The sequence below is a fragment of the Gekko japonicus genome, unplaced genomic scaffold, assembly GCF_001447785.1.
Source record: "Gekko japonicus isolate JY-2015 unplaced genomic scaffold, Gekko_japonicus_V1.1 scaffold78, whole genome shotgun sequence".
In the NCBI taxonomy this organism is placed as follows: domain Eukaryota; kingdom Metazoa; phylum Chordata; class Lepidosauria; order Squamata; family Gekkonidae; genus Gekko; species Gekko japonicus.
The window spans coordinates 728,340-742,083 of NW_015165236.1; the positions used below are offsets into that span (position 1 = coordinate 728,340).

Below are 13,744 nucleotides of genomic sequence, written 5' to 3' on the forward strand. Positions count from 1 at the left end.
AGGAGGAGGAGGAGGAGGAGGAGGAGGAGGAGGAGATTGGATTTATACCCCATGGCCCTTCACTACCCGAAGGTGTCTCAGAGCGGCTTACAAACTCCTTTCCCTTCCCCTCCCCACAACAGACACCCCCTGTGAGGTAGGTGCAGGAGCTCAAAATTCTACTTTGTGAGCAAAAATTCTACTTTGTGAGCTACTGGCATTAAGGTTGCGAGCGAGCAATTTGGCTGCTGCATAAATTAGTTTGCCCTAGAGCCACACCCTTCCTGAGCTAAGGCAAAAATGTGTGAGCCGGAGGCTAAGTAACTGTGAGCTCGCTCACACTAACTCAGCTTAGAGGGCACACTGGTCTCCAGGAATTTCCCTACCCAGAGCTGGCAACCCAAGGAAACAAACCTGCTTTTTGAAATGCATCCTCTGCCCCCAGATGGCCTCGGCCACTAACATTTTCCTCCGTTTATGCGGAGAAAAATTCCTTGTTTGTTTTTGACCTCTATCCCCTTATCTCAGAACAATCTCAGCCCCACAGTTCATTTGCTCTGGATTCGGATCCCGGAGTTCGGTCTTCTGCCGAGTCGGACCAGTGATCCATCCCGCCCCCACACAGCCTCCCCCAGCAGCGGGCAGACGGGTAACTTCATTGGCAGAAAGGCCTCCCCAGACCACGCCAAACACCGAACCTTAGATTAGGGCACGCCAAGATTCCGGTCTTCATCCTCCTTTGCCATCCGTCCCCCTCAGTTTGACACTCTGTCCCCCTTCTGCAAGGCAGAACTTGGGATCTCTCTGAGCGGGTTCGATACGTTTGCCCAGGGGGAGAAGAACAGGACGCAAAAGCTCGTGCTACAAAGTCTGCACGGATCGGGGACTCTTCCTTGGAACTCTTCCACGGGCTTTGCTCGAGTGAGTTTTCTTTTCCTAATTAGGAGGTACATTTCCTCTGCCATTGATAAATGGGCATGCAACAAACTTTTTTTAAAAAAGAAGGATATGGGAATAAACCTTGGAAGGGGGGGGGCTGAGAAACCTTAAAAGGTCGGCTGTTGGAGCTAATGAAAGCAGTTCACCAGATGGGGTGAAGCCCTCCTTCATTTCCAGTGTCTTTGAAATACATTCCGGGTGGGGGTAGGGAGAGGCATGATAAAAGGCCTATAAAATCATGCACAGGGTGCAGAGAATACTAGACAAAGTTTTCTCGGGACACCACGCAGTGTTCCCTCTAAGCTGAGTCAGTGTGAGCTAGGTCACAGTTTTTTTAGCCTCCGGCCCACAGATTTTTGTCTTCGCTCAGGAAGGGATGGCTCCAGAACAAACTAATTGATGCAGTAGTCAAATCGGCTCGCTCACAACTTTAATGCCAGGAGCTGACAAAGTAGAATTTTTGCTCACAGGACTCCACAGCTTAGAGGGAGCATGGGTGCCTACCAGTGTTCCCTCTAAGCTGAGTCAGTGTGAGCTAGCTCACAGTTCTTTAGCCTCCAGCTCACAGATTTTTGTCTTCGCTCAGGAAGGGTGTGGCTCCAGAGCAAACTAATTGATGCAGCAGCTCACAACTTTAATGCCAGGAGCTCACAAAGTGGAATTTTTGCTCACTGGACTCCACAGCTTAGAGGGAGCATTGGTGCCTACCAGTGTTCCCTCTAAGATGGGTCAGTGTGAGCTAGCTCACAGTTCTTTAGCCTTCAGCTCGCTCAGGAAGGATGGCTCCAGAGCAAACTAATTGATGCAGCAGCTCACAACTTTAATGCCAGGAGCTCACAAAGTGGAATTTTTGCTCACTGGACTCCACAGCTTAGAGGGAGCATTGGTGCCTACCAGTGTTCCCTCTAAGATGGGTCAGTGTGAGCTAGCTCACAGTTCTTTAGCCTTCAGCTCACAGATTTTTGTCTTCGCTCAGGAAGGATGGCTCCAGAGCAAACTAATTGATGCAGCAGCCAAATCCGCTCGCTCACAACTTTAATGCCAAGAGCTCACAAAGTGGAATTTTTGCTCACAAGACTCCACAGCTTAGAGGTAGCATTGGACACCAGATTTGTGGATCACCCAAAGAAAAGCGGTTGGCCTGCTTGGGATGATGGTACTTCTTCATATAATGTTTTGTTAGCTTGTGGAACTCGGCACCACTGGATGTGATGAACTGTGGAAAGCAGTTCCAGGAAGTCCCTGCTTCAAATCTTCGCAATGCTCCCTCTAAGCTGTGGAGTGGAGTCTTGTGAGCAAAAATTCTACTTTGTGAGCTACTGGGATTAAAGTTGTGAGTGAGCGATTTGGCTCCTGCATACATTAGTTTGCTCTGGAGCCACATCCTTCCTGAGCGGAGACAAAAATGTGTGAGCCGGAGGCTAAAAACCAAGCTGGCTCACACTAACTCAGCTTAGAGGGAACACTGGTCCAGAGTTGCCAATCTCCAGGTAGTGGCTGGAGATCCCCAGCTATTACAATTTATCTCCAGGTGACAGAGATGGCCACTTTGGAAGGTAGACTCTATGGGGCATACCCCATTGCAGCCCCACCTCTCCCCAAACCCCGCCCTCCCCGGGCTCCACCCCAAAATCTCCAGGTATTACCCAACCCAGAGCTGGCAACTGTACCACTCTCTCTCAGCCTCAAACCCCACCACCATCAGCATTATGCGGATAATACCGCCTTGCAGGGGTGTCATGAGGATTACTTTCCTAGTGGATGCAAAGTGCTTTGAATGTCAAGGTAAAGGTAAAAGTCTCTCTTGCTCAAAAGCCAGTCAGCTCCGACTCTAGGGGTGCGGTGCTCATCTCCCTTTCCAAGCCGAAGAGCCAGCGCTGTCCGGAGACTTCTCCGTGGTCATGTGGCCGGCATGACTAGACGCCAAGGCGCACGGAACGCTGTTACCTTCTTCCCACCGAGGTGGTACCTATTTATCTACTTGCAATTTCTTGCTTTCGAACTGCTAGGTTGGCAGGAGCTGGAACTGGAGATGGGAGCTCACTCCATCATGCGGCACACTCAGGTCTCGAACTGCTGAACTACCGACCTTCCACAGCCTGCAGTTCAGCGTCTTAACCTCTGAGCCACCGTTGCCAAAGGGCAGCATTATTAGCAGCTGTTTAGGAAGTTGGGCCTCTTTTGGCTTTTAAGGAGGGGTTTAAGGGAACAGATGGCAGATAGGCCTACATCTGGCAATTAGCAAAATGGAACCTCCACATTCAGGAGCAGTTTACCTCTGAGCTGCAAATAACAGCATCGGCCAATGTTCCTGCCCTCGTGCCCAGCTTGTGAGGTTCCCTAGAAGCCTCTGGCTGGCCACAGTTGGAAATAGGACACTGGGCTAGGCAGTTCGGAAGTTATTCAGGAGCCTTGTGGGGGGTGTCTAGAGCGAAGGTTGCTGCTCGAAGCCAGTATCAGGTGGACTGTGCCCAGTGGTTTAACTTGTTCCGTAGAGACAGACTCCAAAAGCTGAACGGCACCAATCCGGAGTGAGCCTGCACGGCCAGAAGGTCGCCGCTGGCTCCGCATGGGTCCCTGAGCCAAAAACTTTTCCGTGTTTTATTGATAAAAATTAAGTGTTCTGGGAACGGCTCCAGACTAAACATGCCCGTTTGAAGACATTTGCGCAGAAAGGTTGCCAATAAATCTACTCTGCCTCTTCCCTTTTTCGAAACGCAAGAATTAGCCTTTAAAAAGAAAAAAGAACCCTGGAGCCTTTGAACGCCTGGCTGTCTTCAAGACAGGTATGGCTCTGGTGTGCCCCACAGGAGAACCCCACCCTTCCCCCCTACCCAGCTTTGGAAATTGAATGGACCATGCAGTCAATGCAGCCAGGTAAGGCAAGTCTGCGGAGCCATGCTGCGTTGGTCCACAGAGTCCTCTTAGCCCAGTTTCGGATTACGAGGCCATGAAAGGATTTGAACGCAGGCCTCGCTGGTCCAAGCCCCGCCCAGCAGTTGCGCCAGATCCAAAAAACATCCCATTGTTTTGAAAAGTGGAGCCCAAAGTTTATTTCGGATCGGTACTTGCTTTTGAAATATGTGTGGGAACTGGCGTCGGGCTTGTGCAGAGCTCTCGTGGAGACGGGGAAATGCACACCTGGCGTACCTTTCACAAGCTCAAGGCAAACAAAAATGGGGGGGGACAAGGGGGGACAGTCAGTGGTTCTACTTACGTGCACAGGATAGACTGGTCTTCTCGATCTGCAAGCAAAGAAGAAAGCCATTAGACACTGGGCGGTCGGAGCCCACGATCTGATTCACTCAAACGCTTTTACACACGCACTGTTCTCAGTCTGAAAAGTTCCTCAAGGCATACCTTGCAACAGGCTGAGTTTAAAGAGAGTAAAGTCATGAAGTAAAGTAGAGACATCACCCTGCCAACAAAACTCCGCATGGTCAAAGCAATGGTATTCCCAGTAGTCATGTATGGCTGCAAGAGTTGGACTATAAGGGAGGCCGAGCGCCGAAGGATAGATTCTTTTGAACTATGGTGCTGGAGAAGACCCTTGAGAGTCCCTTGGACTGCAAGAAGATCAAATCAGTCAATCCTAAAAGAAATCAACCCTGACTGTTCCCTGGAAGGCCAGATAATGAAACTGAAGCTCAAATACTTTGACCACTACCAAATGAGAAGGGAGCACTCACTGGAGGAGAAGACCCTGATGCTGGGAAAGACTGAAGGTCAAAGAAGACGGGGACGGCAAAGGATGAGATGGTTAGACAGTGTCATCGATGCAACGAACATGAAACTGAGACAACTTCAGAGGACGGCGGAAGACAGGAGGGCCTGGCAGGATCAGTCGGACTCGACTGTGCGACTGAACAACAATAACAAAGTCATGACAATAAACAGCACAACCACCTGCAGGAGACCAAAAGCCAGCAAGATAATTGCCATGGCAAAGTCACGAGGCATCAGAGTTGACGGGTCCGATTTAAAAGCTTTCTTAAGCTGCAATCAAACAAATTCAGAGTTCATTGGAGGCACCTTTAAGACCAACAAAGGTTTATTCAAGGTATGAGCTTTTGTGTCCGTGCACACTCTGTCTGTATGGCTGCGAGAGTTGGACCGTAATGAAGGCCGAGCGCAGAAGAATAGACGCTGTCGGATTATGGTGCTGGAGAAGACTCTTGAGAGTCCCTCCTTGGACTGCAAGGAGATCAAATCAGTCAATCCTAAAGGAAATCAACCCTGACTGTTCCCTGGAAGCCCAGATAATGAAGCTGAAGCTCAAATACTTTGGCCACCCAATGAGAAGGGAGCACTCCCTGGAGAAGACCCTGATGCTGGGAAAGACTGAAGGTCAAAGAAGACGGGGACAGCAAAGGATGAGATGGTTGGACAGTGTCATCGATGCAACGAGCATGAAGTTGAGCAAACTCCGGAGCACGGCGGAAGACAGGAGGGCCTGGCGCGATGTGGTCCAGGGGGTCGCGAAGAGTCGGACTCGACTGTGCGAAAGGACAACAACAACACGCTCTGTCTATAAGTCTGAACTCTTGCCTTCCATTCCAATGTATTTCACAAAGTGAGCCTTGCACACGAAAGCTCATCGCTTGAACAAACCATTGTTGGTCTCCAAGGTGCCCCCCCTGCTGGACTCCAAATTTGTTCTACCGCTTCAGACCAACACGGCTGCCCCACCTGGGAACTATCTTAAACTGCAATTGTCTGCACGCACCCATCCACCAAACCTCTGAGGCCTGCGGAGCTGCGGTCCCGAGCTCCACTGGTTATCTCCGTGAGCAAGCAGCGGGTGGAGGGGCAGGCAGTGTTTGTAGGACCCCTGTACACTCAGCACCCAGCCCCTTGCACTGGGCCCGGAAGCAAGGAAGGAAGACACAGTGAGAAAGGCAGGATAGACTCTGCTGGAACGGACCTGGGATGAACATCCACAGATCATCTGAACGACGCCTTGTGAAGGTGTCAAGCAGGGGTCATTTCGGGGGGGATTGCGGGGGATCGCAGTTCCCCCGGGTGAGGTGCGGGGGGCGGGGCACATGACGAAGCCCCGCCCCCTGCTTCCGGCCGCCCCGCTTCCGGGCCTCATTCAGCCAGGAGGAGGCAGGAGAAGAGGGAGGGTAAGTTGCTTCCCCCCTGCCTCTCCCCACCCCTGCCTGCCTGGGGCCAGGGAGGGCCTTCGCGGGGCTTCCTTGCACTCCCGGCGGCCTTGCAGGTCCACCGCCAGGCCCCGCATGGGGCTCGGCAGTGGAGCTGCAAGGCTGGCGGCGGCGGCCGGGACCGTTGGGGGCGGGGTGTGTGGCCTTATGACACACTTCCGGTGATGTCAGGGGGTGTGGCATATGCTAATGAGTTATGCTAATGAGTCCCCCTAGCTCTTTTTCTACGAAACGACCCCTGGTGTCAACCCTGCAAAGATCGGTAGCCGCCCATGCCTGAGCTTTCTCCGTCGCAGCTCTCGGGTCCTCGGTCTGAGCTACCAGCCAAGCTCGGGAAGGCTCCGACCCTTTCGTCGACTAGGTTCGTGAAAGGGCTGCCGGGTCTGGGTTGGAAGATACCTGGAGACTTTGGGGGGTGGAGCCAGGAGAGGGCGGGGTTTGGGGAGGGGAGGGGCCTCCGCAGGATACAAGGCCACAGAGTCCACCCTCCAAAGCAGCCATTTTCTCCAGGGGAGCCGATCTCTATCAGCTGGAGATCAGCTGCAAAAATGGGAGGTCTCCAGGCCCCACCTGGAGGCAGGCAACCCTAGTTATTATTTATTTTTTAATTTGTTTGTTTAATTTGTATTTTCCCCTCCCTGCCAAGGCAGGCTCAGGGTGGCTTACTGGGTGTGTGTGTATGTGTATGTATACACACGCACACACACATATATATATACACATACACACACAAACACTATGTTAAAACACAGATTTAAATAAAACCACAATTGTAAAAGGTCCCTCAGGGCCCTGATGTCCTCCGGGAGCTCATTCCACCAGTAAGGGGGCCGCCACTGAGAAGGCCCCGGCCCTCGTCACAGCTAGCCTGGCTTCTTTAGGGCCTGGAAGGGTCAGACGGTTTTGGGACCCCAATCTTAGTGCTCTCTGGGGAACATGTGGGGAAAGGCGGTCCCTCAGGTAAGTAGGTCCCTGACCCTGTAGGGCTTTAAAGGTAAGAACCAGCACCTTGAACCCTAGTTAGCAGCTAGGAGCACCTCAGAGACCCACAAGATTTCCGGGGTATAAGCTTTGGAAAGTCAACGCTCCCTTCGTCGAGAGCTTTGACTCTCAAATGCTTATCCTGCAAAAATCTTGTCCGTCTCTGTGGTGCGACCGGACCGAAATCTAACTGTTCCACTGCGGACCGACACGACGACCGTCTGAAACACGCTTCTGTTGCTTTGCAAAAGGCATACAGTGGAATTGTTCAGGAGGGCATTCTTGTGAGCGGAACACAGTTGCAGATGTAGCATCTATGAAAACAGCTGTGGGTGTTTTTTGTTTTTGTTTTTGGGGTAAACAAGTTTTTATTTTCTCTGGAATACAACATGTAAAATTAAATCATTTCATTCTATCAATTGTCTACCCCATTCCCAATTCCTCCCCTCCCTCCAGTGGCTTCCCGCAATGCTTCCACCCCTACCCCAAATATTTCATATCATCAATTATATCAATTTCTTATCATTACAATCTAAAGATAACATCGTTTGACTTAATATTGATCTAAACATAATAAGTTTTGTTTTACATCCCAGTTCTTTTCCAGGTATATTTTAAAGTCACTCCATTCTTGAAAAAACACTTCATCTTCTTTATTATTCAGCTTCTTCGTAATTTTATCCATCTCTGCCATGAACAGAACTTTTTGTATCCAGTCTTCGATTTCTGGCACTTTCTCTGTTTTCCAATATTGTGCATAAATCATTCTCGCTGTTGTGATTAAGTACCAGAATAAAGTATTTTTAGTTGTATTGACTTCTTCCATTTTCAGTCCCAAAAGCAGAATTTCCGGTGCCTTTTTGAAAGAGCATTTCAGAATTTTTTGCATTTCTTTGTGGACTTTTGTCCAAAAGTCAACAGCTTTCTCACAAGTCCACCACATGTGATAAAATGAGCCTTCATGGCTCTTGCATTTCCAACACTTATTTGACATATTCTGGTTCATATTTGCAATTTCTTTCGGAGTCATGTACCACATATACATCATTTTATAACAATTCTCTCTAACATTGGTACAAGGCGAGATCTTAATAGAATTTTTCCACAAATATTCCCAGGTTTCAATAGCCACTTCCGTATTCATATTTATCGCCCATTTTATCATTTGCCCTTTTACAGTCTCATCTTCAGTATACCATTTTAGTAACACTTTATACATTTTAGAGATATTTTTTCCCCCTCCACTCTCCCAAACCTTTTCCATCTCATTTTTTTCCTCTCTAAAACCATATTTCCTTTTATCTGATCTAAAAAGATCAAAAATCTGCATATATTTCAACCATTCATATTCATATTCAATTTCATTCTGCTTTTTCATTACCCATTCTGTTCCCACTTTTTTAATTAGATCTTTATATGGCAACCAATCTTTATCTCTATGTCTTGAGTAAGATGTTAACACTTCGACTGGTACAATCCACAATGGTCTTACCTCACAAAAGTATTTTTTATACCTCATCCATACCACAAATAATGCTTTTCTTACCACATGAAGCTTTAAAAAGCTATCCATTTTTGTTTTGTCATACCATAAATACGCATGCCACCCAAATCTACAATCATGGCCTTCTAACCCCAATAACTTATCATTTTCTAATTTCACCCACTGTTCCATCCAGGTTAGACAGACCGCTTCATAATATAGTCTAAGATTTGGTAGTTGTAGCCCACCTCTCTCTTTGGCATCACAAAGAATTTTCATCTTGATTCTCGGTTTCTTGCCTGCCCAAACAAACTTTGATAGTTCTTGTTGCCACTTAAGTAGCAAATCTGTCTTGCTAAGTATTGGTATTGTTTGGAACAGGAACATCAAACGTGGTAGGACATTCATTTTTATAACTGATATTCTTCCCATCAGTGACAAGTTCATTTTGTCCCATTTCTTAAAGTCTTGAGTTAACTTGGTCCATAATTTTTCGTAGTTATTCTTATATAAGTCTATATTTCTTGCAGTTAACTCAATACCAAGATATTTCGTCTTTTTTACTACTTCACATTGTACCAGTTCTTGCAGTTCCATTTGTTTTTGTTTCGTCATATTTTTACAAATAAGCTTCGTTTTATTCTTATTTAGCTGTGGTTTTAAAGTCCGACAGCCTTATCGTGGTGCTAAGGCTCTAAGAGACGGACGCCTCCCAGATCTTCAAGCGAAACGGAATTCCTTTCCCCCCTGCGCTGTCGTTGTCTCTTCACTTCTGTGAAAATATTTTGAGCCCGTTTTCTTGCATTTGTTTATGGTTATCTTTATTGAGCTGCCTGCTAATGCCTGCGATCCACCCCGAGTCTTGAGAAGAAAGGCAGACGTTGAAAGAAGAAAGCAAGCCAGGAAATAAAGGAAATCCCATATACAGCCTGGCTGTTCCATCTTGGAGCCCGTCCAAGTTTCCGTGCACCTTTCAAAAGTTTGGTGCCAGTTTGGTGTGGTGGTGAAGTGCGCGGACTCTAATCTGGGAGAACCGGGTTTGATTCCCCACTCCTCCACTTGCACCTGGCTGGATGACCTTGGGCAAGCCATAGTTCTGATAAGGGCTGTTATTGAAAAAGAGCAGTTTATGTCAAGAGCTCTCTCAGCCCCACCTCCCTCACAGGGTGTCTGTTGTGGGGAGGGGAAGGGAAAGGAGGTTGTAAGCCACTCTGAGACACCTTTGGGTAGTGAAGGGCGGGGTATAAATCTCTTCTTCTTCTTCTCGGGAAGAATTTTTAGGGTTCAGTTATGTTAGAGGCAGTGTTCCCTCTAAGCTGAGTTAGTGTGAGAACTAGCTCACAGTCTTTTAGCCTCCGGCTCACACATTTTTGTCTTGGCACAGGACGGATGGCTCCAGAGCAAACTTAATTTATGCAGGAGCCAAATCGCTCGCTCACAACTTTAATGCCAGGAGCTCACAAAGTAGGATTTTTGCTCACAAGACTCCACAGCTTAGAGGGAGCATTGGTTAGAAGGCAGAATTTTCAGGGTTCTCCTTGGGCAGAATTTTCAGGGTTCGGTTTTGTAAGGGCTCCCCCTCAGTCTGCTTTTGTAATGTCATCGCCCCACTTCTGAGCGCTTAGGGGACAGGCTGTGAAGTCACCTATGCAGGGCTTTTTTTGTAGAAAAAGCCCAGCAGGAACTCATTAGCATAATAGGCCACACCCAACAGCAGAGACTCATTAGCATATTAGGCCACACCCCTGACAGCACAGTTTGTTGTCCAAACCCAGGGCTTTTTTTGTAGCAGGGACTCCTTTGCTTGTTAGGCCCTAATGTAGCCAATCCTAATGAGTTTCTGCTGTTGGGTGTGGCCTATTATGCTAATGCATTAATTCCTGCTGGGCATGGCCAACTTGGAAGCCAGCCGGAACTCCATTCCTGTGTGTTCCTGCCCAAAAATAGCCCTGCACCTATGGCAAAATCTGTGGGTGAGCAACCCCATGGCTGGAGATCAGGGCTGCCAACATCCAGGTCTGGGCTGGAGTTCTCTTGGAATTACAACTAATCCCCAAATGGCAGAGATCAGTTCCCCTGGAGAAAAGGGCACCTCTGGAGGGTGGACTCGACGACACCATATCCCACTAAGATCCCTACCCTTCCGAAACCCTGCCCTCCCCAAGCTCCGCCCCCAAACCTCCAGTTCCCCCAAGCTCCGCCCCAAGTCCTTCCCAAGCTCCGCCCCCAAATCCCCTCTCAGAGATGCCACTGCGTGATCTGCAGCTACAGAAACTTGTCTGGTTACAAAAAAAACCCCAAACCCCTTCTCTTCATGTTTCATCTTTGTTTCCAGGACAGCGACAAGGGTTCCCAAAGAGGGACAGAAACGGAGCCTAAAAGGTCCTAAGATCTAAACAAGTGTGTGTCTGAAACAAAAGCCAAGAAGGGATTCAACTTGACGGTGATTCTTCACTAGGGTCCATGTTAATGCTGTCAGGGGGCCACAGCCAGAAAGAACACAACACCGACGCCAAAGAGTTTTTTTCCCCGGAGAAAACAGCAATAGGCGCACCAAATCCCAGTTTGTCTCTGTTGGGATTCTTTGATTCAGGGTCAATGGTCGTATTGCAAACACAAGAGCCACACTTAGAAAAAGAAAAAATATCTTTACTATAAAACAATCTTCAACATGGGTATGGTCAGGGCTTTTTTTTTTTAGAAAAAGCCCAGCAGGAACTCATTAGCAAAATAGGCCATACCCAACAGCAGAGACTCATTCGCATATTAGGCCACACCCCTGACAGCACAGCTCATTCGCATATTAGGCCACACCCCTGACAGCACAGCTCATTCGCATATTAGGCCACACCCCTGACAGCACAGCTCATTCGCATATTAGGCCACACCCCTGACAGCACAGCTCATTCGCATATTAGGCCACACCCCTGTTACCAGAAGTGTGGTCATCCAGCCACACCCACCTTTTGCTTCTTATTCTGTTTACCTTACCTTACCCAGGGCTTTTTTTTGGACCAGGAACTCCTTTGCATGTTAGGCCACACACCCCTAATTGTAGCCAATCCTAATGAGTTTCTGCTGTTGGGTGTGGCCTATTATGCTGATGAGTTCCTGCTGGGCGTGGTCAACTTGGGAGCCAGCCGGAACTCCGTTCCTGTGCATAGAGAACTACCTCTTTGGTTCACACAAAGGGCCATAAACCTTGTGAATACATGAATGCTAGATCAAAGCATTTCTACAAACAAGATGTTAGTTGACCAATACAAAGGTTACAGGTCACTTCATTCGGATAAACAACTCCCACAAACTTTCTGCTGTTGAATACATTATGTAACAACATCCGGTTTGCTAACAAACAACATTTAACTCTGTAATGGCTGAAGGGTAAGCAACTTGCAATTCCAACAGTCTCCTTCTGCACTCCGACACAGCTGCACAGAGAGGATGGAACAGATGCTAATCAGCATCTCTTGGTGGTCCCCGGCCCCAGGGACACCCATCTTGCCTCTACTAGGGCCAGGGCTTTTTCGGCCCGGGCCCCTACCTGGTGGAATCAGCTCCCATATGAGATCAGGGCCCCGTGGTGCCGTTTACAGATCCACAGGGCCTGAAAGACGGAGCTCTTCCGCCAGGCTTTTAGTTGAGGCAGTGGACGTCCTCCCCCTATCTACGGGGCCTCCCCTTCAGTGGATCAGATCTCTGTAACATCTGGAACCCCAATTTGTGATAGACCTCATCTGTTGAGGCTTTGGTTAGATACACAGGAATTATAATTGCATTTTATTTGATGTGTATTTTAACCAGGGGTCATTTCGTAGAAAAAGAGGTGCAGGAGCTCATTAGCATAACTTATTAGCATAACTTATTTGCATATGCCACACCCCCTGACATCACCGGAAGTGTGTCAGAAGGCAACACCCACCGCTCAGGCTCCACTGGACTGTTTTGGATTGCTAGCGATTGGGGGGGGGGGGTGCGCAGATCTGTCCTCGCAGAGGAGGGAGAGCTTGTACCTGAATAAAACTTGGTCTTAAAGGTGCCACTGGACTGTTTTGGATTGCTAGCTATGGGGGGGGGGAGATCTGCCCTCACAGAGGAGGGAGAGCTTGTACCTGAAGGCAGGCAGGTGGGGGGCTCTGCAACTTACCTGGCTGTTTCTTGCTCCTCGTGGCCTGACTGAGGACTGCTGGGAGCAGGGCTTGTTGCATGTGCCCGCCCCCTGGGCTCCTTACTGCCGGAGCTCCGCTCCTGTGCGCTCCTGCAGAAAATGACTCCCGATTTGAACTGTTTTTAACTGTTTGGATATTATATCTGATGGAACCTGCCCTGTGCCCACTATGTGCCAATAAAATAAAATAAAAGAGGAGAGTGAAACGGATAGAGAAAGTGCCTCTCGGAGAAGAAGAGGACCCGCGTGGGTCTTCCCTGACCAAACTCTTCATGCCGTAGGAAACTTCAGGACGGCAGATTCAAAGCGCAGAAGGAGCAGAGTCTTTGGAAGGCGCTCTGCTGAGGGTCTGCTGTTTTTCCAGACTTAATACCCAGGCACGTAGCCGTCTGATCTGGATCAGGAACAGGGTGTGCTGAGAGAGGCAGCTTAAACCTCCCCCCCCCCCCCCAATCAGTGCTGTTTTTCTGACCTGACATGGCTCCGGGGAACTGCCGGGAGGTGCAGAACCTTGCATGTCAGATTTTTTTGGTCTTCTGTGTGGCCACTCGATCGCAGGGGGGGAACAGAGGTCTACACTGAGTAATTCACCCAGAACGACGGGTCCAGATGGCCAACAGGCCAGAAGCAAAAAAATGCCTTGGGGTGGGTTTTGGAAAATGCTTTGGGAGCAGTCTTGTGGTCAGGATTATTATTATTTTTTGTTCAGGGTCATTTAAATTTTTAAGGGGGCAGTTCAATTACAGTTCAATTACAGTTAAAGAAGAAGAGGAGGAGGAGGAGGAGATTGGATTTATACCCCATGGCCCTTCACTACCCGAAGGAGTCTCAGAGCGGCTTACAAACTCCTTTCCCTTCCCCTCCCCACCACAGACAGCCTGGGTGGTAGGTGGGGCTGAGAGAGCTCTGACAGAAACTGCTCTTTTAGAAGAAGAAGAAGAAGAAGAAGAAGAAGAAGAAGAAGAAGAAGAAGAAGAAGAAGAAGAAGAAGAAGAAGAAGAAGAAGAAGAAGAAGAAGAAGAAGAAGAA

At 48.6% G+C, this 13,744-nt stretch overlaps 1 protein-coding gene across 3 annotated transcripts in view; it reads right to left on the reverse strand.

The window, feature by feature from the left end:
- MYH11 (myosin, heavy chain 11, smooth muscle) overlaps positions 1 to 13,744 on the reverse strand; it is a 121,142-nt gene that overhangs the window by 72,563 nt on the left and 34,835 nt on the right. For all 3 annotated transcript variants that reach the window (XM_015409942.1, XM_015409941.1, XM_015409943.1), the window contains exon 4: positions 4,136 to 4,163. In XM_015409942.1, coding sequence (XP_015265428.1) covers positions 4,136 to 4,163 — 28 coding nt within the window. The remainder of the gene's footprint in view (positions 1 to 4,135; positions 4,164 to 13,744) is intronic.